General features: G+C 32.4%; 1 protein-coding gene across 3 annotated transcripts in view; it reads right to left on the bottom strand.

Moving 5' to 3' along the window:
• The window catches only part of LOC118185674 (constitutive coactivator of PPAR-gamma-like protein 1 homolog), a 354,891-nt gene that overhangs the window by 213,914 nt on the left and 114,955 nt on the right, over positions 1-26,022 (bottom strand). For all 3 annotated transcript variants that reach the window (XM_085807957.1, XM_085807956.1, XM_085807955.1), the window contains exons 2-3: positions 11,026-11,190; positions 2,362-2,554 (exon numbers count right to left, since the gene is read on the bottom strand). In XM_085807957.1, coding sequence (XP_085664083.1) covers positions 2,362-2,554; positions 11,026-11,190 — 358 coding nt within the window. The remainder of the gene's footprint in view (positions 1-2,361; positions 2,555-11,025; positions 11,191-26,022) is intronic.

Here is a 26,022-nt window from a genome sequence, read left to right on the forward strand (position 1 = left end):
TGTGGTTTTTCTTTCGATCTTGATTTTGTTAATTCATTTTGTTATTAAATATTCCACTTGACTAAGGAAAATTTGTTAATTCATTTTGTTATTAAATATTCCATTTAACTAAGGAAAATGCCATTGTTTTTACCACCATGTAGATACTTTTATTTTTGGCAGCTTTTATAATTTTCAAGTAATCTTTCGGTCAGTTTTGAGTTTCAAACAACAGCATGTTTCTGTTATAAATATTATTTGTTATTTTTGGCTATAATTTGTATAGCTGATTTTGTTTATTTATTCTAAATTTTATACCAACATCAGAGATGGGGGGAAAAAAACTTTTAAAAAAATTGAGAGATTCTTAAGAAATCACTATGTTTAAAGAAGCAATAATGACACGAAAAAATAATTAAAAAAATAATTCATGTACATGCTAAGAATATGATTCCTTCCCAAAATGCAAAATCAAAAAACATCCATGTTTACATAATACATTTGTATAGCACTTCCAAAATACAGTTAAAAGTCTTTAATCCGGACTCGTCGGGACTTCGGGGATTCCAGATTATCGGTTTTTCCAGTTTGTAGATCATGAATTTAAATCTGGTAAGATGACATGCAGAAATTATAAAATTAAAAATATGGATACCGTAATGTATGAAATAAACAGCAATTATGATCTAAAGGATATCAAAATTTACAAATAAAAAAGCTTAATATTTATTTATTTACTTTATTAAACATTTCTTTCAACGCGTGAATGCGTAAACCATACATTACGCATAGTCGAAATTAAAAAATTGCAACCAGAAAACTATTTGATGTGTATTCGTGATATTTAAAATGATGAGGAATTTGATTTAAATCATATCAAAGACGGAGTACATCGAGATGAAATACTACATTTAGTAAGGAATTATAAGCCAAATAAAATAAAAACATCTGCCTTGAAGATAAGGACAGTGCTGACAGATCAACATCCAGTTCATTGCACACCGTGATGTCCCCCCCCCCACCGCAGAGCAACGTGAAATTGATAAACAGATTTCGGAATGGTTAGAGAAACAAAGAATATGCCTTTATCCATTTTTTGCAGCAATTCCACTTTTTGTTTGATGGACATAGAAACATGCTCTCGCTTTGTAGATCCTTTGGCAGCTCCAGAATCGGAAATTCTTTTTGACATAATCGAAAGTTCAAGCTTACTTTTATAAAATTGCTCAAACAGTCTGCAAAAAACAATAAGCTGAATCCAATTAGAAGATTAAGAAACAGCGCAATCTTCAACATTAACTGAAATAGATAATTAGATCATTTTAGCGTAGCTTATACCGTCTGTCGTACATTAAACGTGCACGCGTAAAGGTATTATGTGCATGCGCAGAAAGTTTGTAGCTTTGAGGTCCAGATTATAGATCATTCCGGATTATGGATGTCCGGATTAAAGACTTTATACTGTAATAATTAAAAGCACTAAAAGCAAAAAAATAAGCACTGAAAACAAAAAATAAGTGCTTTAGAAAAACGTAAGCACCTATAAGGGCTTTTACATTTTATTTTCAAATATGAGGACTTGGAAGCACTTGTATGGACCGCTAGGAACCCTGTTGTAGTAGTCTGTCCCCCTTTTTTTGAAAATTTAACATCAGTTATCCTAGGTGATGCAATCTGACCAGTGTTTTCAGAGAAGAAAAAGACTATATCACACACAGATTCCACCATTCCTGACAAATGTTCATGCAGCAAGTATCCAGTCTCTTGATTTTTAAAAAAAGAGAGAGAGAGAATGAGTTTTCATTATTTTCTCTGAGCAACCAATATGAGACACTGGAGTCAGAACTGCTAAACAAATTAAAAATCAACTGACTTAATATTTTTAACTAAAAATGCACATTAAAATTATCATGCAGTTCTAAAACTGCTCACAGTAAAACAACATAATCATCACTTGAGAATTGAGTGCTCAATAGCGCAAAGATCAATGCTCAATAGCTAAGTGCTCAATACATCTTAAAAGTGCCCAATAGCGCTAATATATTGCTAATAAAATCAGCAAAAAATACACAAATGTTGTTGATAAGCTATTTTTAAAAACAAAATATTAGCAAGCACTTACTGATGACCACCACTGATCCATTAGTGAATGTTTATTATTTTTACTGGACAAATTAGCTACTAAAATAGGACAAACAGTAAAGCTGAAGCACTCCATGTTTAGGAAAAGAAATGAGCCTGATATAAGTTTTTTAAGAATTTGTAAACCTACAATTGTAAAATCAAAATAATGAAACAAAAAATTTTATATATAATGAAATGACTAAGCTAAATTTACATATCAGTTTGTAAAATGATGTCATAATGATAATATACACTAACCTGTAGGATTTGAAATATTTGCTCCAACATTTCGGTTACCTCGGCAATAATATAATACACACTGTTTAAATTTCTCACATCTCTCATCTGATGGAGATCCAAAAACATGCCATGCTACTTCATCCAAATCATCAACTGATGGTAGATTTCTGACATAATCAACAATTGCTTTGATCAGAGTATTTGGAGCTATCTGTAAAGCAAAAAGAATTAAATTCAAATTAGGAAGCAAATCTGATATCACAAAAAATATACCAACTCAAAAATATTACGCCAACGGTTCTCAGACTGAGATATACATACTGCCAGTGTTAAGCAAATTACTTTCAGGTGGTACACACAAAATGTCAAGAGAATCAAATCTTGTTAGAGAATTTTCAGTATAGTTAAGAATTTTCTTTTCCCCTACGTTTATTAGTTTTAGTCACCAATGCTAACAAACTGTCAATTCCTTTCCTTTAAAAAAACTTACCAGGAAAACTATCATATTTTCCACAAACAATTCCCATGAAACTTTCAGGAATGATCAAGAAAGCATATGAAAAAAATAACAAGTCTAAAATGTGGCATTTTGTGACTACCGGTGATCTCTGGAGCAAGATGTATAAAGTGAAAATATTTGAAGCCACAGACTGGCAAACAATATATTTGGGAGTTACAATAAAGTTTTTTAGAAATGGTACAGGTGCCTGAGTGTATGCAAAATCAATAACAATTTTTACTCAGTGTAATTAGTACAGCAAATAACTTGCACAGCATGCATAGTACTGAATTTTAGTAAGCTGCAAAAGATGCTTAATACTTTGCTTGCTTGAGCTGGTGGCTAACCAAATGATCCCAACAAGCAATTCTAATATAAAAGTTAAAGTTTACAAATATAAATAATGAACACAAATAAACTATATAATTATTCGAAGATTTAAAGTATTTTCAGACTCACCACAGTTGTAATCACTAATTGCAGCATTATTAATTTTGCATGGCCCTTTATGAACTTCTAGCTAAATGATATAAAAAATTCTGTAATTGGGCCATGTTCAATTTGTCATGCATTATATTATTTTGCATATACCAAGATGTACTGCAGATCTGCTGCACAGCACAGTTCCCAGTAGTTTACTATTTCTTCCCATTTATCTTTCAAAAAATACATCTAGACTCGATGTTTCATTTTTATTATAGGTAAATATTAAAACACAATCATTACACAGTGCAAATATTTATTAACATTAATAATTTCTTACTTCAAGACAACTATACAAAAAATCCTGAAAGGTTTCAGATTTTAAATTATGTCTTAAGGGGTGCTTTTTAAACATTTTGTGTGTTACCTTTATTTATTAAATATCATGTTCTTCACACTTAAACCATAAAATTCACTTCAATAGCAATGTCGCAAAATAATTTTAAAATGAGCCTATCTTTAGAATTTCCGATACACATTTCTGCACGCTGGAAATAAAAAGGTTCAATCCCCCCCACCCCCCAATAGATCGTTGCCATTGCTCGCTTTCAAATCATTGAGTTCGTTACTCAAAAATTCGTTAAAATTTTTTAAAATATGAAATTGATAATAAAACAAATTCCAAATTTCAAATTTGGGCTTCCACATGCCCGTATTCACAGTAGGATTATGTCATTCAAAATTTGATGGCTGTATTACCATTGTTTTATCACAATGCAAGAAATATAGATACATTTATGCAGATTTTTCATTATTTAATGTCTTCAAATATAATGCAGGAATCTAACATTTGGTGGCAACAGTTTGAAAAGTGAAACAGACATTTATAGTGATTCAACACAAAATCGCAAAACAAAAACAATATTCCTTCAGGGACAAAGTCCCTTTGGACTAATAAAGTACTGGTTGTTATAAAAAATGCATTCATTTTTCATAAGAAGGTTCCATATTTGAATGGATAATAGTTTTAATTTTGGCTATATTAAATGAAAACAAAGATTTCTAGCAACAGAAGGTTTTGGCGATTGGCCCGCTAATCCCCAGTTGCCCTTTTAGTTGGGAGGGTATGCGAGGTATTTTCTCCCTCCTTCCAGCATGCCTTTATGGTATAAGAGTAGTACACTCGGCGCATATTCAAAAGGCTCACAGTTCGAATCCTGGCAAGGGCACTGTATACAATTTTCACCTCTTTATCTTTTTTTTAAACTAATTACTCTACAGCATAAATATTGAATAAAGTGGGTCCAAGGAAGGGCCCTAGTTGCACATTTGCTAAAACTGCACGGCAGGTAAAGTATGTCCCACACATGATAAAAACCAAATTATAGTATCAAGATGTGATGAAGCACATTCCTGATAGGTGGCAAGCAGTGACTATCACTTGAAGAATCTGATACAAAGCACAGATTTGTTTGACCACTAAAAGTAATATTTTCAAGTAATTAGTATATTGTATGATTATTTAAATTACCTGTAATCTTCATGTTGTGGTATAAATATCAGTGACAGGTGCCAAAAGCACACAAGTTTTGATCTACAATTGGACTCTTTTTCTCCTCAACCGGGTAGGAAATTCAACCGACAAAGGGAAGGGTGGATAGAAGATATGGCTGTAGATCAAGGAGCAGGATACTTGATTGTTTTCATTTGTACTTAGGACTACCTGCCTAAGGGAAGGAGTGCCTTTGTCAAGGTCTTTCTAAGGGTAACTAGCTCAAATCCTCCTACACATATAAAAAAACATGCATCCAGACCATTCACCTGGAACTGAATCCAAGTTGAACTTCCAGTGCTCAGCGACTGTACTGTTTAGCAGCCGGCAAGCCACAAATTCAGAGTGCAGCTGAGTTTTATTAGGTCTTGAGATTTTAGGGTATTCTTTTTGAAGCAAATACATAATTTATTTTGTTATTTAAGGTTTATTGCCATATTTTATAAATTAGAATTAAAAATATTCTTCTCAGATAAAAATTTTTCAGGTATATATTAGCATTTTCACTTAGTGAATTCAACATTTATTTTTATTTTAGCAAACTCATCCTTTATTTTTGTTATCTAAGATTTTACATGCTTACTTTTTACTTATTTAAGATTCTATAATATTCTTTCCAGATTAAATTTTCCTATAATTAACATGCTTTACCTGATTTTCAGCATTTCATTTTGATAGAAATATCTTACCATTTAGATTTTCTATCTTTCATTTACAGGTTATGCATTTTACTTTATTTTCATAATTTTATTTATTCCATTAATTTTAGAATTTCATTCTCCTCAGCAACCATTTGTTTCCTGTATAAAACCTTCAATTCTTTTTGTTTAAATATCATTTCTCTTTGTCCGAGATTTTTTACAATAACATTTTGTACAAGTAAATTTAAAAGAACAAACCTGAAATACTTTGTATAACTGAAGCATTTCAGAACTAACTGAATATACTGATTTTTCTAAAAGCTAGTTAAAATGAATATAACTGGTGTTTCTATGTTAAAACTGTGGACCTTGGGTATCCATTCTTAGTACCAGTTGCTTTTGGAGAGTAAACTGAAAAAGTATACTTTCCAAACAGCATTTCTTACACTAAGTTATTATTTTGCTTTACTAAAGCGTTTCAAAACTAATTAAATATTACTCATATTTTTATACAATAACTTTACTATAAGAGTACGATATTAAGTGCAATTTATAAAACTTATTTCCAGTGTTGTTTTTATCCTTGCTTAATTACTTTATTAACCCTTTATCAGGCCCAGGCCATTTATTTTCCAAATTCATATTTTATGCAACTATTAGGGAAAAGTAGCTCGTTTATGACCAAAAATACTATTTTTGGAATTCTGTTGTCGTTGTTGTTTATAATAGGGATGGTAACATATTTACCACTGCCCGGTATAAGCAATGGCATTTTACTGAGTTGTGCAAAAGAAAAAAAATCATAATTACAAAAATATCACAAATAAACATGTATTTTTGATGAAAAAAATTTATTCTTGATTATTTAAATATACATATAATGTAAAATCGATGATTAATATAAAATTGATTACAGATATAAATATAACCAAATGCACTACTTCTACGGATTTTAATTTTAATTTTTATTCATAACACGAAGCAGCACAGAATGGTACATGACATGTTGAACATAACACCTTGGTACGTGTTTCTGATTTACTTTTATGCTGCAATATTTGCACCTTCTGTAACTTTCTTCTCTGACTGGCATGTGTGTTCTAACATTAGTTGTTCGGATTTCCCCTTGGAATAGCATTTTCCTTTTTCGCTGATACCCAGTTTGATTGCAGTTTTCGTTTTTTACTAGAGAAGCCTCATATTAAGCTGTGAGCTACTCTCAACCTAAATTCAAGTCTTTTTCCCATTGTAAACTTCAGACTGATATAGGTAACCAATTGATGCGTTTAATCTAGCCCAAATCTTATAAACTCTTTTTACAGGCTTCCCTGGCATATATTGCTTCATTGTGGACTTTCCTATGAATTTTACTGTTTTTCATCAATAGATTGAAGTCTGAATATTTTTATTGAATTTTTATCTAAATGGGTAATCAAAGAACACATTTACTGTAATTTGTCAAATTCAGACTCATTTCAAGGGACAGCCTTTTGATTGCCATTGATATGCAAATTTGAAAGGATTTTTTTTAATCTCTTTGCTGCCATAATTGACGAAATTTCTTGATTATTGAAAAAAAGAGTCAGAAGACCAGTGCAAATCTAAGGTAATTTATTGATCCCCTTCATAATTAGGATTTCCTAAAAAGGCCTGCAGTTCTTCTTGCGTGAGGGAGTCCTTTTTCGGAATCTTCAGGGTCTGAAGGCAGTGCAAAATAAAGCTCTACAGCTTCCTCGGTGATTAACTTTTTTCTTTTTCTTCAATGCATTTACCTAAAATAATATTCATTACATTTAATTAGTTACTTATATTTTGAAATCACTTGAACATACTGATGAAAATATTACCTTTATAGCATTCTAAAGTAATATTTTAATTCAAATTTCTAAATACATAAATATTTATGTAATCCTAAATAAACGCTAAAATATTTCCCATAATATTTATAATAATTAATATTAGAAATAATTAATTACTGAAATGCCAGAAGGGCCAAAGATTTATCTCCAAAGTAAATTTGTTTTAAACAGTTGAAATTCTTTGTAAGTTAAATAATTTTGTAGTCAATGTATGAAAAAATATTTCACTATATTTTTTTAAATGCTTAATACAATTTAGCTATCAAACCTTTAAGATTCAAAATATATGAATATATAGCTTTTAACGTATTTTTATATATCAATACACAATAAAATAAGAAAAGAGTACATACTTACCCTCTCCATTTTGCTTGAAAACTGGATGAATGCAGAAATGTTGCGGTTTACGTGGCCTCTACAGCCACCTATTACAGAAAATGTGAAGCTTTGGTTCCAGAGGAAAATTCCTGATATCAGGCGCCGGTAAATAATTTTCCGTATGCTGCTATAAAACAAATTGCTTAGTGGTAAGATATTTACCACCGCCTGTAAAAGGGTTAAAATATTTTAAAACTAAGCAAACATTAGTTTTTTCCATAGTAATTTGGCTCTTGGTTTTCTACTATGACTGCATTTTTATATTTTGGACAAATGAAGTGTTTTAGAACTATATGTTACTGTTTTTTCTGTGCAATGTTTAAGAACTTCGGCTCCTGGGTACTTACTTTGAATACCAATTTAATGTTTCTTTATAAAGGATAAACTGAAAAGGCGTTGTGGCCAAACTGTGTTTCATCCTTCAGCTTGGTTTATTCTTTGCTTTACTGAAGTATTCCAAAACAAATACAGCATTATTGATAGTTCTGTACAATAGCTTTGGTTTTAGGGTATCAATACTGTCATTTATAAAGATTATATTTCCAGGTCAGTTTCTGTTCTTGGTTAATACTGTGTTACAGAAGTATTTAATAAAATTAAGTAAAGATTACTTTTGTGTGTCCTTCTGTGTGAGTGTGTTATAACAATTGGCAAAATTGATTGATGGCACAATTGATCCAGCTGCGTACACAACACGATCAATTGTACCATCAATTACCTCTTTTCATTCATTTTCGCTGCATTCTAGAGTGTTAGAAGACACAAAGTGATCAGCCTATCTGAATGGTAACGATCCAGATCAAATTTAACACTGACGAACGTACGCCACTGCTGATGCTTGACGACACTTTTCAAGTCAATGAATCTGTCTCGAGGTAAACAGTGAAGCGGTTAAAAGAACAGCATGCACTTTTTATGTAATTTGGTTACTTCCTAAATTATTATTTTTACCTAAATTTGGCTATTACAGGTATTTTTAAAACTACGTGTAGCATGTGGTTTTTCTTTTAATCTTGATTTTGTTAATTCATTTTGTTATCAAATATTCCATTTGACTAAGGAAAATGCCATTGTTTTTACCACCATGTAGATACTTTTATTTTTGGCAGCTTTTATAATTTTCAAGTAATCTTTCGGTCAGTTTTGAGTTTCAAACAACAGCATGTTTCTGTTATAAATATTATTTGTTAGTTTTTGGCTATAATTTGTATAGCTGATTTTGTTTATTTATCCTAAATTTTATAACATCAGAGATGGGGGGGAAAGAAAACAAAAACTTTAAAAAAATTGAGAGATTCTTAAGAAATCACTATGTTTAAAGAGGCAATAATGACATAAAAAAATAATTAAAAAATAATTCATGTACATGCTAAGAACATGATTCCTTCCCAAAATGCAAAATCAAAAAACGTCCATGGTTACATAATACACTTGAGTTGCATTTCCAAAATACAGTCAAAAGTCTTTAATTCGGACTCGTCAGGACTTCAGCCATTCCGGATTAGTGGTTTTTCCGGTTTATAGATCATGAATTTAAATCTGGTAAGATGGCATGCAGAAATTATACAATTAAAAATATGAAACCGAAATGTATGAAGTAAAGAGCAATTATGATCTAAAGGATATCAAAATTTACAAATGAAAAAGCTTAATATTTATTTGTTTACTTTATTAAACATTTCTTTCAACGCATGAATGCGTAAACCATACATTACGCATAGTCGAAATTAAAAAATTGCAACCAGAAAACTATTTGATGTGTATTCGTGATATTTATAATGACAAGGAATTTAATTTAAATCATATCAAAGACGGAGTACATCAAGATGAAATACTACATTTACTAAGGAATTATAAGCCAAATAAAATAAAAACATCTGCCCTGAAGATAAGGATAGTGGTGACAGATCAACTTCCAGTTCATTGCACACCCCGATGTCCCACCCCCAACCGCAGAGCAACGTGAAATTGATAAACAGATTTCGGAATGGTTAGAGAAACAAAGGATATGCCTTTATCCATTTTTTGCAGCAATTCCACATTTTGTTTGATGGACATCGAAACATACTTTCGATTTGTAGATCCTTTGGCAGCTCCAGAATCAGAAGTTCTTTTTGACATAATCGAAAGTTCAAGCTTGCTTTTATAAAATTGCTCTAACAGTCTGCAAAAAATAATAAGCCGGATTCAATTAGAAGATTAAGGAACAACGCAATCTGCAGCATTAACTGAAATAGATAATTAGATAATTTTAGCTTAGCTTATACCATCCGTTATACATTAAACTCGCATGCGTAAACGTATTATGCGCATGCATAAACGTATCATGTGCATGCATAAAGGTAATATGTGCATGCATAAACGCATTATGTGTTTACGCATGCGCAGAAAGTTTGTAGCTTTGTGGTCCGGATTATAGATCATTCCAGATTATGGATGTCCGGATTAAAGACTTTTGACTGTATAAGTGAATTTCACTTTTTAAAAAGACAGAGGCTTATAAATATTTAAATCGCTTCTCAATGCACAAAATAGAAAACATCCGAAATTTTACATTGGTTTTATACACTAGATGACTCACAAGACTTGATACTCAACAGAAAGCTGAAATATGAATATTTTCATACAAATCTGCTCTCATACACATAACTGTAGCATGCTGTAATGTGAAACAGCTTTAGTTTTCTTTCATAGAATATGTAGAGAAAAATCAAGCGATTTCAAGCATTAAAAATCATATTTTGGAGAGCAAATAATAAAATACAATCTACCTAAAAATGAGAAATTAGACATAATGGGAAAGTTGGGAGAAGTATGTTGTAGTTTGGATTGCTAGGTTGAAAACTGGAGTCTCTCACCTAAACCGGAAGTGTTGGTATCTCTATAACATATCGACATTATTTGTTTTGGCTGCTGTGCAGCAGATTTGTTTCTGGAATGGATTTCAGTTTTAATTTTTTTATTTTCTGATTTTTAATTATTCTGTGTAAAGTATTTTCTGAAAAAGGTTATTAAATCTTTTTTTAAATAATTCATCCAGAAATATATTCAGAAAAGTTGCTGATATATAAAGTTGTGGTTTGCTCACTGATGGGGGGAACGTAAAATTGCATTTTTTTTTTTTTTTTTTTTTTTTTTTTTCCTCTAAGGGGGAAAGAAACACCTTCCACTATTTAAACGGCTTTTATACCCTTTGCTTTAGGCTTCCTAATCACTGATGGATACAAAATTTTCCTTCTCTTTCTTGTGTGCGTGCACACACACACACACATACATACATGCATGCATTCACAAACACACACACACTATATGCAGAATAAAACTTTTTACCTTTCCTTTAGCATCTGGACACAGAGACCGATGAAAAGAAGCCAAATCTGTATCACTGATTATGTGATTTCCAAGCAAAGCAGCAACAATACAAATTCGACTAGGATGAAGATTTAAGCACCGTGTCACTTCATTTAAAATATATTCTTTAGTTTCTAAACAACCCTAAAATGACAAAATAAAAGGAAAAAAATCATTACACCAGCAGCTTAAAAATATTAAAATGCTATAATCATATACACTTAAAAAATTATTCACTGAATAATAATATTAATAGCAATTTTTTGTACATACAAAACCTATAGATGAAAAAACACATGTTGTAAAGAGGAGAAAATAAAATACAGTTTCCTGTGTTTAAGACTGCTTCAAAGCCATAAAATATATGAAAGAATCTTCAATTCTTAAATAACTTATAATTTCTGAAAAACCTGATAATAAAAAGGAAATTGCCATTGCTTAATTTCTCATCAGCTTCAGTGGCTTAGATATAGAAAAAATATCTTACAGATTTTAGTTACATTTTGTTCACTAAAAAGCAGAAATCATATGAATGGATTGGATCACTTAAATATTGCTATGAAAATACAAGATTGTTCGATTAAAAGAAGGTATGCCTGTAAGAAGGTCTTTCAAATGAAACTAGCCTCCATTTACATTACAAACGATGAAAATAACCACCTGGCACCTAGCTTATTCAACTGAAGAAAAGCAGCAATGATTTACTAATAATTAGATTGGCTTCCACCACTCAATTACTCGTTAGTTGGATTAGGTTGGCTGGTTAGTTAACTGATTAACAGATAAAACATGTCAAGGGTATGTGCTTAAGGTCAGAAAGAACTAATTAAAGAAAGCAATGTTGTTACTCATTAGCTTGCAATATAATTTATTCAGTATGGTATTTTTGTAAAGAAAGGGTGTTGCTGTACATTTTGTAAAGTATAAATAAGCATTGCATTTAATAATTATAACAGTTATTAGTTATTTAATAACTAATCATAAGAATATGAATAATTAAATATTTTTTCGGAGATATATTATCCGGCGATATTTTTTTCTAGGGATCCCAGCATACATTTTTGAAGCATTATACTCTAAATAAATGTCTTGTTTGAACATAGCATTAATTATTGACACCAAATCTCCAACCAAAGGAAATACCTTACTAGGGAGGATATTTAACCTTTTCCCGGGGGCTGGGACATATATGTCCCAAGCAAAGTGTACGGCAACTGGGGGCCAGGGACAGTTTTTCCTAGGTCGCAGGGGTAGAAATTCTAACGCTTGAGGCTTGACAACTATTTTACGACACCCTAAGGAGTGCCTTCTTTTGAGGGATTCCGCTAATGGGTAGGGGTAATTGTCCGTAGTTTGAACTCACATGGCCTGTTTGCGAATTCGGTGTTTTCCAGGAAATATTTTCTCAAGAGGAGAAAATAAAAAGACTAATTTGTTACTTCGATTCTCGCCCGTTTGCATTTTAAGATCTTTCTTCAATTTTTTTTTCTTTTGCAAATACCGTTATAAATTCTTTGAGTTGATATCATTTTTTCGAATTCGGTATTAAATAATGGCTAAACGTAAAGGAAATTTTCTTTGTTTCATTCTTTTTGTAATTGTTTACTTCAGTTTATTCCAGTTTTTAATGTGCATGTAAAGGCAGTGCAATGAATATAAACGTTTCAGGTGATGAAAATTAATTTTAATGTTATTCTAAATGACATACATTCCACGACTACTGTTTACTCGAGTGAAATTTTGCTTTGTTATGTTCTAAATTAAAACTAGCAGCTGAGCGGATAAATTTTCTTTAACACTAATAATTCAAACCGGGTTCAAATTTCGAAGAACGGATTGACTGCATGAACCTTTCGTATTCGTTCATGTATATGAGCCAATTTCCTTCGAACGTCCTCCACGAAAGCTTCCTTCGATTGGGCAAATAATCTTTTCTTTAATCAGACAAATGAAAACAAAATTATATTCGAAATAAGAAAACTATATTTATGAGCGTCTCATAACTAACTATATTTAGAAACCCTTCCTTTTATGAATAATTTTGATGACAAAATGAATTTCGACTGTGCGATAAATGAAACACCAATTTTTATTAAAGCTGTTAGTAAAGACCATTTTATAATTCAAAATTTAAAAAAGTTTCAAAACTTATTAATTTATCCGTTGTTATATGTTTGCATCTATAAGATGATATCTGTATCAATTCTTTCAGAAAGTAGATACGTTAGTTTAGATTAATTAAACGTGAGAAAATACACGAAGGCTGCCTTTCTAAGGAAAATGATGCCTACCTATCGAAAAGGATGCCTTCGAGGAGAACTTTTAAGGGAAACTATCTCGTATTCACGTTTCACATGGGGCAAACAACGAAAACCAACCATGCAGCCAACCCAATCGCCTGGCCTCGAACCCAAGTCGAACTACCAGTATTCAGCAGTCTTGACCACTCAGTCACAGGTAGTGTTCAGAAGGTTATTAATTTTTACGTGATAATTGTATTTTGGAGGGAATCAAACGATATATTAGGATACTAAGGATGTATAGAGTAATTGAGATGTGTACTATTTTTTAGTTCCCTGAATTTAATCCTCAGTACGATTCTTTATTAATATTCATCAACTCAGTACAAATCTTCATTCCGAGCTTCATTACTCCGAAAGAAAGCAACAATAAAAAGCTTGAGATCTGAAAATTTCGCATAACAATCTGATACCTCAAAGGCGATTTTAGCATTCTGAAAATGTAGATCATAAAAAACTGAAGAAATATTTCTCCATTCAACAAAAATCTTTATTTTTCAAAATTTTAATGGGTTCCTGAATATGCAATTTTGCTTTTAAAGAAAAAATGCAGCAACAATATAAATCGACAAACAACTATTTCCCTTCTATTCTAAGGTAAAAGCAATATATAATATCTCTAAGTGGTAAACCTAAATTTTTGTTATTGAATATTATTTTCTCAACCTCCAGCGTTTTCTCCTGCATTTCTTTACCGAACCAAAAACTGTGAAGCGGTTAAAAAAATTAAAGATCTTATATATCCCTCATATGAAGGCAGATCAAGCCTGGGAATGCTATTTGCAATGTCACATGGAAGAAACATTTATTTAAAAAAATTCTTACCTCGTGCACAGTGGCGTAGCTAGGGTGGGGCAAAAGGGGACATCTGTCCCCGGGCGCAACATCCAGGGGGCGCCAAATTGATGGTACGAAATTTTAGACTGAAGTTTTTTTCCATTCGTGGCATACAGAACGGGACGCAAAATCTTCAGTTGTCCCCGGGCACTGAAAACCCTAGCTACGCCTCTGCTCTTGCATTGGTAAATTTTTGTTAGTGCATGTTTGTTAGTGTTGTTCAATAATGATTCAATGCAGCACAAACGCAGTTACCAATTTCTTTTTCTCCAGAAATGAATTTTACAGAAGTGTAAATCCAATAACACTCATTTGGGAACTTGAAAATGCTTTCTAAATGACACTTGTAATAATTAAACTGTATTTAATTTTCTCTTCAATATCAGGATAATTATAATACTTAAAATGAAAATCTATATATTGTTTGAAGGATATGTTTGAATATTTTAAATCACTAAATTCTCTATAATGTGACAAGTCAATATAGGTAACTCTGATTACTTCGCTTATTTTTCAGTATATAACCTATGTGCAAGTTTAAAAAGTTATTTTAACCAAAAAATGAACAAAATTGTCTAGTTGTAGCATAAAACATTTCGTCTGAAAATAAAACAATAAATTACGTTTCGTGGGAAAACTGCATACATCTATCTGCAGTGTGAAAGCGATTAGAATACTTCCTTCATTCTATCGTCTAGAGCTTTGGAACTGGACCGAAAAGAAATGCTAACCGTTTCTCTGCCTGCCAACAAAAGAGCACTAATCACCTCGTCGTTAAGACTCGACCTGAAAAATTTTACCCCCTTTCCCTAACCGCTGAGCGAAGAGCCCCCAGTGAAGGAACACAACTATTTTTCCAGCCCACGTGAAAAGGTTAAACAAAAATTTTTATTAGAATAAACATTTTCATTATTTTAATACTACTAATAATATACAAACAGTAATTTAAATTTACTATAGTTGAGTGAATAAAATTGCTGGATGTTGGTAGTTTGCTGTTGGCAACCAAACAGTTTAGCTGCTTGGTGTCTTTATGATTTTCCCCATGCGTTATGTGAATTCAAGCCAATTTTATTTAGAAAATTACCCACGAAGGTGGTCTCTTAAAACAGATAACCCATGACTTCTTAAAAACTGTAAAATATAATCTGTGCATATTCTCCGTTATACGATAACACGAACAAAATGATTTCCTATAGAAAAACATACGATCAGCGCTGTTATTGGCCACTGTTTAATTAAATGCATCCATCTTATTCCTTACAATTAATTTTCCTTCTTCAATGAAAGTTTGTTTTCAGTAAAATATACTATTTACAATGTGCCGATTTATTTTGCTCGTTTGTCACGGGACAACTGACTCATGTCCACATTACGCTGTGAAGAAAACCACATATACAACCAGCTCATTCTCTACATTTTTAACTTCAGGTGCTAGCATACAGTGGTTTTACAGGGCATTTAAAACACGTGACTACAAGCTTTATTTATTTAAAATATTAAACCTAGATAAGTAAATTTAATTATTACATTTCTCAGAAAGTACAGAGTTTTTAAGAACAGTTTCAGTAGTGTAAAAGAAATTGTAAACACATAATTAATTTGATAATGTTGTTTTTTCCAATATCTGCATAAATTTAGACCTTTTGTTTCTAATTTTTTAAAACATAATAATTTTATTGGTTTGAATGGTATACTCTTTTTGTGATTTAGGTTTTACATTTGCACAATCTTTTCCCCCATGGCGCTGATATTGTTATAATAAAATCCTCTACATTTAATGACAGAAAGCTTGCTTCAAAATGCTCTTAAACTGGATTACTATATTAAGATCTATGACAAATATACAGCCATTGTGAAATGAACCTCTGCAGAGTTATCAGTTTACAATGGCTCCTTCTCTCTATCATTCGCCTACACAAAAATTTGCAACTAACCCGCAATGATTGCCTTTTGCTTAATTTTACCTTGCAGGCTTTCAGCAAGTTTTTAATTCATGAAGAGATTCAGGATAATTAAGACAGCTTTTTAGTCACATGAGATTTTTCACCTTTCATTTCCACTGAACATTAAATTTAAAACTCTGTTATTTTCTACATTACCTTTAAATTGGAAGTTCATGTCTACAATCAATATTTATGAATATAAAGTATCCACCATCTTCTAATATCTTGTATATAAATGATACAAAATATAATTCTACCTACATAATTCTCATGCAATATAGCAACTGATGTTACAGCCATAATCATCAACACAGAAAACGTAAGGAACTAAAATAAGTTGATCCATTTATTTTGCTGTTGCATTAAAACCTGAACTTGGTTTAAGACACCACAGTCATTTATAATAAAGAGCAGCTGAGCGGATAAAATAATAAAACTTGTATAATACTGCAGAGACAGGAGATTTAAGTGCCTAGTTTTATTCAGATAATATAAAAACTCTTTACCTACTTTTCCATAAATAAACAATCCAATTTTATTAATACAATAGTGAATTCAATAGAATGTATTTTTAAACCAAAAGTAATAATATCCTCATGACAATCAGTGAAAATGAATTAATGTTGTCATGACAAATTAAAAACATTTTTACCTCATCATGACCTTCAATAGTTATACTACAGAAGCAAAAAAGATTACAGTCATAAATGGTTTCCTCGCAAAACGTTCGCCAAGTGAATTATTCTTGGCTCAAAATGAAAAAAATGCACCAAGTTAAATTTTTGAATTTCTCCGTAAATTTCGAACAAAATTTAATATTTAGACATAATTTGAGTAGTAGAATCGAAATATGGAAAAAAACTGGTATGTTATTTCAGAAAAAGTCCCATTCTGTGACAAAATACCTATATTAGAACAAAGCTATATATCAATCTAATATATATCCTAAGTCGCGCTTTCGAGACCTGGAAAACGCAATTTGAATTTCGTCAATCGGCCCAGTAGAACGGTACACATAGGAACTGTCTTTTTTTTTTTCGCAGGGTACCGAAAATACTTTATTGCAGTGTAGACAGACAAGAGCTCTCGATCATATGCGCTGTACTTTCTCTGCATCAGTTCAGTAGCGTGAGAAGAAACTTAATGAATGCATCTCTCCGTGGTCAATCCGATGAATGACGGCCCCGATAGCTGTATCTGAAGCATCTCGCATGTGAGATATATAGTAGCGTCAGTTGAGGGATAAACCAGAATAGCAACGTCACAAAGCACATTTTTTAGGTTTTTGAATGCAGTGCGAGAATCTTCGGTCCATGTTAACGGCATTTTACTATTTTCACATCTTCCTCTCAGTATAGAGATTACAGGTTGTTGAAGCTTGGCACACTTCGAGATGAAGCGGTGATAAAAATTGGTCATCAATAAGAATCTGCGCAAGCTGGATGTTCGGGTATGTTTTGTGTAGCCTCAACTTTCGTCGGAAGAGTCCTTCAGTTGTGATTTCATACTACAAATAATTTAGAAGTGCCAAAAATATATTCTGCAACATTGATGCATAAACCATAGTCGTTTAATCTTTGAAAAACTACGTGTAAGTGCTTACGGTGTGACTCTTCGTCTGGAGAAGCGATTCGTATGTCATCTGAATAGCAGAATGTAAAGTCTAATCCTGATAGTACCATATTCATGAATCGCTGAAATGTCTGTGCCGCTTTGCGTAAACCAAGTGTCATGAATGGGAATTCAAACAGCCCAAAAGGAGTCATAATGGCTGTTTTCGGGATGTCACTTTCGTGCACTGGAATTTAAGTCAATGGGTGAAAAGAATCTTCTTTTTGTATAGAATATATCCACAATTGGTGAGGAACGGTAAAGGATATCGAGCAGGAGTGGTGATATTTTTAAGAGAACTGTAATCTCCACATGCTTTCCAATCACCTGATTTCTTTAGGGTGAGATGCAGAGGACTGGCCTGCAATGACCTTATCGCAACATAAACCTAAATTCGGCTTTTACAGCTTTTAATTTTTCGGCTGAGAGTCTTCTAACCTTAGTGGTATCAGAAGCCCCCTTAGTTTCAATGTTGTGACTTTTGATTTTCTTACTGACGAGTGTTGGCCGCAAAATATCTGGAAATTGTTTGAGAATTACTTCATACTGATTCTGTACTCATAAACCATTGGTTAAACAACACCATAGAAGGGGTCACTAATAGAAGACATGAAGTGATGCCATCAGTTAATTTAAGATTTTTGCTGTCAACCAAAAAGTGAAAGTGAGATAAAAAGTCAATACCTATTTACAGGTTTTAACATCAGCTAAGGCAAAAGGCCAATCAAATGCTCTTTTCAGTCCCAAATCCAATTTTAGCAACTTTTGCCCGTAAGTCTTAATTTGAGTTCCATTTGCAGCAAAGAGTTCCAGCTTTGCAACAGCTCCTTTTTCCTTTCGATAATGGTGGAATCACAGAAATTTCGGCGCCAGAATCGATTAAAAACTTGGTGGCACTCTCCTTGTCACGAATAAGAAGACGACACGTCTCTACCCCTTGGCTCTCCATCTTGTGTCTTGGCGACAGTCTGGGATTTAGATTTCATGCAGATGAACATTGATTTTGTTAGGCCAATTGCAAGGATCATTGCATCTGTAAGCCTTATCGCCAAACCATTGATAATAAACTTTCATTTCCGCTACTACGCCTATTAATAGAATTACTTCTAGAGTGGGATCTGGATTGTTGGCGTCTGGAATAATGATTTTTATTCAGTTCGCTAACTTGTAGGGATAACTCTGAAATCTGCTCCTATAATTTAAATAAAACATTGTCATCTCTAGAGCAAGCTACAGCGGCATTCTGATGTGACATGGATTTTATTTCCCACATTTTATCGGCCACTGTTGCCAATTTAGTTAAATCATCGCTGCTGATGGATAAAATGCTCGAGATTGCCGTGGGTAATGTTTGAAGCCAGAGAGTTTTAAGCAAAGTTTCACCTACCTTATCTGAAGCTAAATTTGAATTCTCCTGACAGTGGTCTACATTGCAATGCTAGTTACTACCTATTTCTCCACCTTTGTAACATAACTTAGTAATTGGTGGGGAAGTAGTGCTGTGGGGCCCAGTTATTGCATTTGCATATGTTTCATTATTTCATAAAATCAACTTTGTTAATATTTATACTTCTTTTACGGCGAATGGCAACGATTAATGATACCTGATTACTTTGGTTTTCGAATGTTGTTATTCTAGTAGCACCTCGTTTTTGATAGCTGAAAAATAAAAGCAATTAACTACCGTATTTATGCGAATCTAATGCGCCATCGAATCTAATGCGCATCCCCATTTTAAAACTTTAAATAATAAAAAAATTGTTTGTCGGCGAATGTAATGCGCATCAATGGCATGAGGAATTTATTTAATCTTATTTTATACAACAATGGATTTGCATATAAACTATCAATCAATGGTATGATAATTTTATTTAAATTTAGATACCATATTTTATACAACAATGGATTTATACGTAAAGTAGCAGAACATAGAATTAACCTATTAGTGGGCTATTGTTATGTGAAACAATCATTGTTAATTACCACTACCGTATATACGGTACCTATCGTAAAATATGAACATGAAATAAATCGTAATATTTCTATCTAGCTAACAGTTTCTAGAATCAGTGATTAATAGTAAACGTCTTTATTCATTAATGTTTTCATCACTGGAATCCTCGCAGCTCTCTTCGTCAGAAGCAGATTCATTTCTTCTTTCCTCATCATCATCATCCTCGGCGTTCCAGAGCACGTCATCTTCACTGCCATTCGATTAATTTGAAATGCAGCATTTCTTGAAAGATTTCATAATCATTGGTGCTTCGATGTTTTTCCAGGCAGCAGAAACCCAGTGTGCAACAATGTGCAGTGCAGCACGCTTATTTTTCCTGTCAGGGTCAATTTCCTGTCCCTGCCTTTCTATTACCATTTTTTTCAGCATAAAGAATTACTTTACGTTTGAAAGTAGCGTCATATGACATTCTTCTCTGTTTGCCCTCCATTTCTTGACTACGTACTCTGCAGTTTGTATCCTCTATGCAATAATGTGTCAACGATAAATGTAACGGTAAATGTAGTCGAGAAATACAGTAATCCTTTGTTACGATTTAAATTTGGTTGACGTCATCGGCAAACTTTGCACTCGAATCTAATGCGCACCCTAATTTTGAATACTACATTTGGCCAAAAACGATGTGCATTAGATTCGCATAAATACGGTATTTCTTTGTAATGTTTGCTGTTCCTTATCATAATTTAGTTTGAATATCAGTAGCCAAGGCTACAAGTACCTGACTTATGTCTTAAAAAGACAGAAATAGATTTGCTCCTTGGAGTTGATGTTGCAGGTAATGAATGTATTAAGTGGTGTATCAATGAAACTAAGTACTGGACTAATTCTAATCAAAACTAAAATTTGGTTACACATTAATTGGAAATAAAAATATGTCTGATAAATTCAGAAAATGTGAACAGTCTGTGTTACATGAAAACACCTTTGCATTCTGCAAATTACAGTATTCGTGAACTATGGGATCTTGATGTTATTGGTATTGGGGATCCACGTAAAAGTGCTAATAAGAAATTCATGTTTACTGATGCAATGTGTCAATTTCAAAATAATTTGATTATTCGTCCTAATAGACAGTATAAGGAATTGTTACCATTCAAAAATGAAACCCTTTTTAACCGAGTAACAAAGAATTGACTTTGAAAAGACAAACGCAAACGTACAAATGCACAGCCAGTGAAGGATATCTAGATAATTACATTTTTATATTCAAGAAATGGGAAAAGCTAGGAGTTATTGAAAAGGTTCAAGATTAGCGGGTAAACGAATTTGGACACTATTTACCTCATCGGCCTGTAACTAAAGAAAATAGCCGAATCTCAAAAATCAGACCAGTCTTTGAAGCCTCAGCGAAAGAAGCAAATCAACCATACTTAAATGATCTTTAGATTAAAGCACCAAACCTGATTGAGTTAATCCCTGATATAATAGAGAGATTTAAGTTGTATCCCATAGGATTAGAAAAGGCCTTCTTACAAGTATTAATCCACAGCACAGAGACTTTCTTAGATGTTTTCCTTCCCTCTGAAACTAAAAAATTCTTAACAGAGAGTGCAGAGTAGTATTTGGGGTTAAAACAGGTTCTTTCCTCTTTATGGCATCTTGAAATCATTTGCTAGTGAACGCCTTTGACAAATATTCGCATATCGAAAGAATTCGTATAAAGTTGCATATCAACTTTGAGCCCTAGTCTAAACACCGTCAAGATGGGAGAACGAGTTATTTTTTGCGATCTACTCGATGAACAGAGAGTCTCATTACAGAGATCGATGCGTAAGAAATTTTTCAGTCAGCTGTACAGCTGCCGTCTAACTTTCTGACTGTCGTTTTGGAGCTAAACTGAAGACGGCGTAGGTCACGGATAGTTTTTGGAAGTGAACGTAATGGATATTTTAATTTCTTAAGTTTTGCGAAAAACTCGGGTGTTTCATGATAGAAATAACACATTTGATGCTGACTATTCTACTTTTATTGGATTATTTCGACTTACCAAACCTATAGCATGGACCCTTACCAATAATAAATTAAGGCCATACTTTACCGGAGCATCTACATTCAAAGACAGGAATAAGTCCTAAATTAAAGGTAAGGAATAATTCGCTTGTTTTCATATCTGTACGATATAGGCTTCTGGCTATTGACCAATCATATAAGTAATTCTTTAATTTTAATGAAAATAATATATTTGGCGCTTTTCCTTTCTCACATATAAAGAATACATATTTTTAATTTAAAATCGTAATTTTTAAACTAATGTCTATATTAATGTACTTGTATGTCTTGAGTAATTTATAAATTTTGAAATTTTGTGTTTTGAATTATGATGTATTTCCCTCTACTTTTAATTTGTAGTGTATAAAAAATGTAATACATTAACAAACGCATTAAAGAATATGCAGTACATATTCAAATTATGCACATCCTAAATTCAACATTCATGTTAAATTGCTTCGAGTTAAATTTGGCCGGAAACCAAAGAATCTGATTAATTTGAAACTTTGTGTTTTTCGCCTTTTGGCTTAAGCTTTCTAAGCGAAGCCTCCTCATGATGAGTCTCCTTTGATAATTTATTAAAATGGAACAGAAGACACTAAAAAAGAATCGAGCACATATGCGTGCTTCTGTAACTCAAATTATTAAAAATGTAGATGAATATTTAAAAGAAAAACAAGAAGAGTTAGAAAATGGTTTGGAATTGTTAAATAGTAAAGAAATGGAACTACGTGATTTAAATGAAAAAATACAAAATCTGATTGAAGATGAATCAAAATTAGAGTCAGATATTAACACTTCTATGGAATATAGAAATAAAATAATAATAACGAAGTCTAAAATCAACCATTATTTAAGGAAATGCAATACTGAAAATCTCAACACGAATTTAAATAATTCATCTACGGAAGTTGAAACCAAAAGAGAGATTGAAGGTAATGTGAAATTGCTCAAACTGTTAATTCATAAATTTTCTGAAGACTATAACAATTGTATGAATTTTTGGAGTTCATTCAACATAATAATAATGTTACGCTTTTGAAGGTCGAAAAATTCAATTATTTGAAAACTATTGTGAAAATTATTATTGTGGAAACGCAGCATCGGCCATAGAAGGTTCGGCCATCGGCTCAAGGCTAATTATTACTCTGCTATAGACATTCTTAAAAATAAATTCGGTCAAAGTGACATTATTATCAATACATACATTTCTAATCTCTTAAATTTAAATTCCATTCAAATGAAGTGACAAAACTGCAAAAACTTTATGATACAATTAATATTCAAATCAGAAGCTTTTTAGCACTCGGTGTGAAACCAGAAACATATTCCAACATGTTTATTCCAATTTTGATGAAAATTGTCCCGAACTATATAACTTTAGAATTTCATCGTGAAAATACTGGAAACCCTTTAACCTATGATTTAAAAAAAATTCTAGACTTTTTCCGATTAGAAATAGGATCACGAGAAAAAGTTAATCCTTATCCTTTCCACACAAGTAAAAACTGGAAACGAAAAGTATTAACAGATATCCACCGACGCCAAAACATAAACAAACTGTCACCACACATGAATTTATGGCATCAAATCGAAACTGCATTTTTTGTTTTCAAAACCATGACTCAGAAATTTCAAACAAAAAACAGAACGATTGCACAGAGGCACCTTGTTTTTATACCAACGCCTCTTGTGAAATAAATGGAGAAGCATTGTAAATTGTAACTCTTTCCTAACACCCAATACAAATTAACCTTGGACCAACGAAATAATTCAAATTAATGTACATCGAGAATATACAACAGAAATGAAGTAAGGTATTTTGATTTTTTGCAGCCAGTCAGCAACCTAGGTTTTAAAAATGGATTTATTATTTTTATACTTTTTAAAGTTTTTTTAGTTTTTTTTTTTAATCTGGAGGGTTTTTTGTTGTCTCATTTTCTTTTAATATGCCTGCTTCTAGTATTCCTCACTATATCTAGTGAGATGCAACCATTTAGTTAACACATGCGTCTACAATGCGGCTTTAATATTGTTGAATTTAATTATGTCAATTTTTAGCTTTACTTATTAAGGCAAGTTATACTGTATATTATTTAGGATGCAAGAAATCATGAGAGGGTCTAGGAAAAAACTCTTAGAAGCAGAATATAGAACCAGAGCAAAAAAAAAGGCCCAAACAGAGAAAACTAATTGCAGCTAAAATGAAAAATGGCTTCACGGAAAAGACAAACCGTCAGACACTGCCGCAACTTCCGATGGTGCAGAGATTCTAAACGATATTGATATTTCTTGCAATTTGCATGACCAAAATGAAGAATCTTCATCTATCATCCTCAAACAGACTCCATTTCAGCTACTGAGAGAAAAGCTTTCTTCATAGACCCCAAACGAACATCTAGAGGACATGAAATTAGAATACAATGTATTTTCTCATTTAGGTGAGTGTGGGCAGCAGAAAGAAGACTTAAATCTTTTGATTTGTCGGACCCAGGTAGTTGGCCAATCACAGAAAAAATGAATGATCAGCAACAATTTTTCTTAGCAGTCAAGCTGTATTATTAGCCGAAAAATATCCAGAAAATGCAGACCTTAGGTACACTGAACGTGATGGAAGACATTTGACATCTTCATTGTGGCACAGAACATTAGCATATAATGAAAGGATCTAGTATGGCCGGTCAGGATTATAAAAAGGAATAAGCTGCCTGAATATGTGGGATCTTTGGCTCACTCTTTGAATCTTGTCTGTGTGCATTCTGCCTCGTCTTGCCCCGAAGCAGTTAACTTCTTTGGAATTCTCCAGAAGATATTTAGCTTTGTTGTGGGATTCACTATTCGATGGGATATTACGAAAACAATTACAAAAACCAACTCGAAAGGAAGCAGCCAGACGAGATGGTTGGCAAAATATGTGGCTTTGAAAGCCGTTCTGACAAATGTACCAGAAGTAGTAAAATCCTTGAAAGAAATTAATTTTCTTTCAAAGTACTATATTACTATTTTAAAATTAATTATCTATCAAAGTACGAAGTAGGATATATGCTACATGTTGTAAAAAATTTTGAATTTATTATCAGCCTGACAATTTGGGCTAATATTCTTCGAGAAATCAATCGAATAAATTCTGACATTCAAATGGAAGATGATATTCTTGCGCGTTCCGTCGCATTAATGGAAGGTCTGATCAAAACTTTGGAAAAAATGAGAGAAATTCCTACACAATGTTGGATAGAAGGATTTAAAGAGGCAGCCGAAAAAAATTGAGGTTGAACCTATCTGACAAATAAGTGAATTCTAAAACGCAAAAAGGAATTCAATGAATTGTGCGAAGACAAATCACGAACATTTCATAGTGTTCAGCTACTTTCTAATGCAATGAAAATTGTATTTGATCGAATCCTATCAGAAATTAAAAGGAGGGTAAACAGGGCTATTACACTAAATTCAAATTTCCATTTCTAAATGGTCGTGAAATATTGAATATGTCAACTGAAGAGCTGCAAAAGAATAGAGCAGATCTTGCACGAAAATATGAGCGAGATCTCTAAACGCTTTTGAGTTCTGTCAGGAACTTGCCGATTTTAAAGAACAAGCCCCAATGTTATTTGTCGACACATAAAGGCTAGAGCTTTTATCTCTTGCAACAGATCTACACATATGATTTTCAGGACGCCTTTTACAATATTTGTATTGCCCTGTGGATTTACTCTATGCTTCCAACTACATCCGCAAGCTGTGAGCAAAGTTTTAGCAAATTAAAACTTATTAAAAACTATCTGAGATTATCGATGAGCCAGGAGTGTTTATCAAGTCTCGCAATTCTGACAATCGAAAATCAAACAGTACATCAAGTTAATTATGATGATGCCATAGATTTATTTGCAGAACAAAAGGCTCGCAGAGTAAAATTTTAATCCCGTAATACTTTAAGAGCATTAGGTAAGAACTTAAAATTATTACTGAAGTAAGAATTATGAAAAGAAGTACAAATAGTAACCTCTTCCTTTCAGTAGTAGCCCATATTGTTGCTATGTATAGCTAACGAAAGTTAGTTGCATAATTAATCAGCTCATCTATTGTCCCAACTTATGTAATCTATTGTTTGTAACTGAAGATTATTTTTATTAAGAGTGCATAATCAAGGGTATCGAAAGACGTATATAATTTAGATACCATAAGATACCATAAGGTATTTTCCATTCTTTAAGCATCACATTTTTGCTAAAATCTTCTTTAAACACAACATTTTCCATAAGCATAACTATACAAATTGCTA

This window comes from Stegodyphus dumicola, chromosome X1, assembly GCF_044657685.1.
Source record: "Stegodyphus dumicola isolate Sdum_Otavi_A_Nest chromosome X1, ASM4465768v1".
Classification (NCBI taxonomy): domain Eukaryota; kingdom Metazoa; phylum Arthropoda; class Arachnida; order Araneae; family Eresidae; genus Stegodyphus; species Stegodyphus dumicola.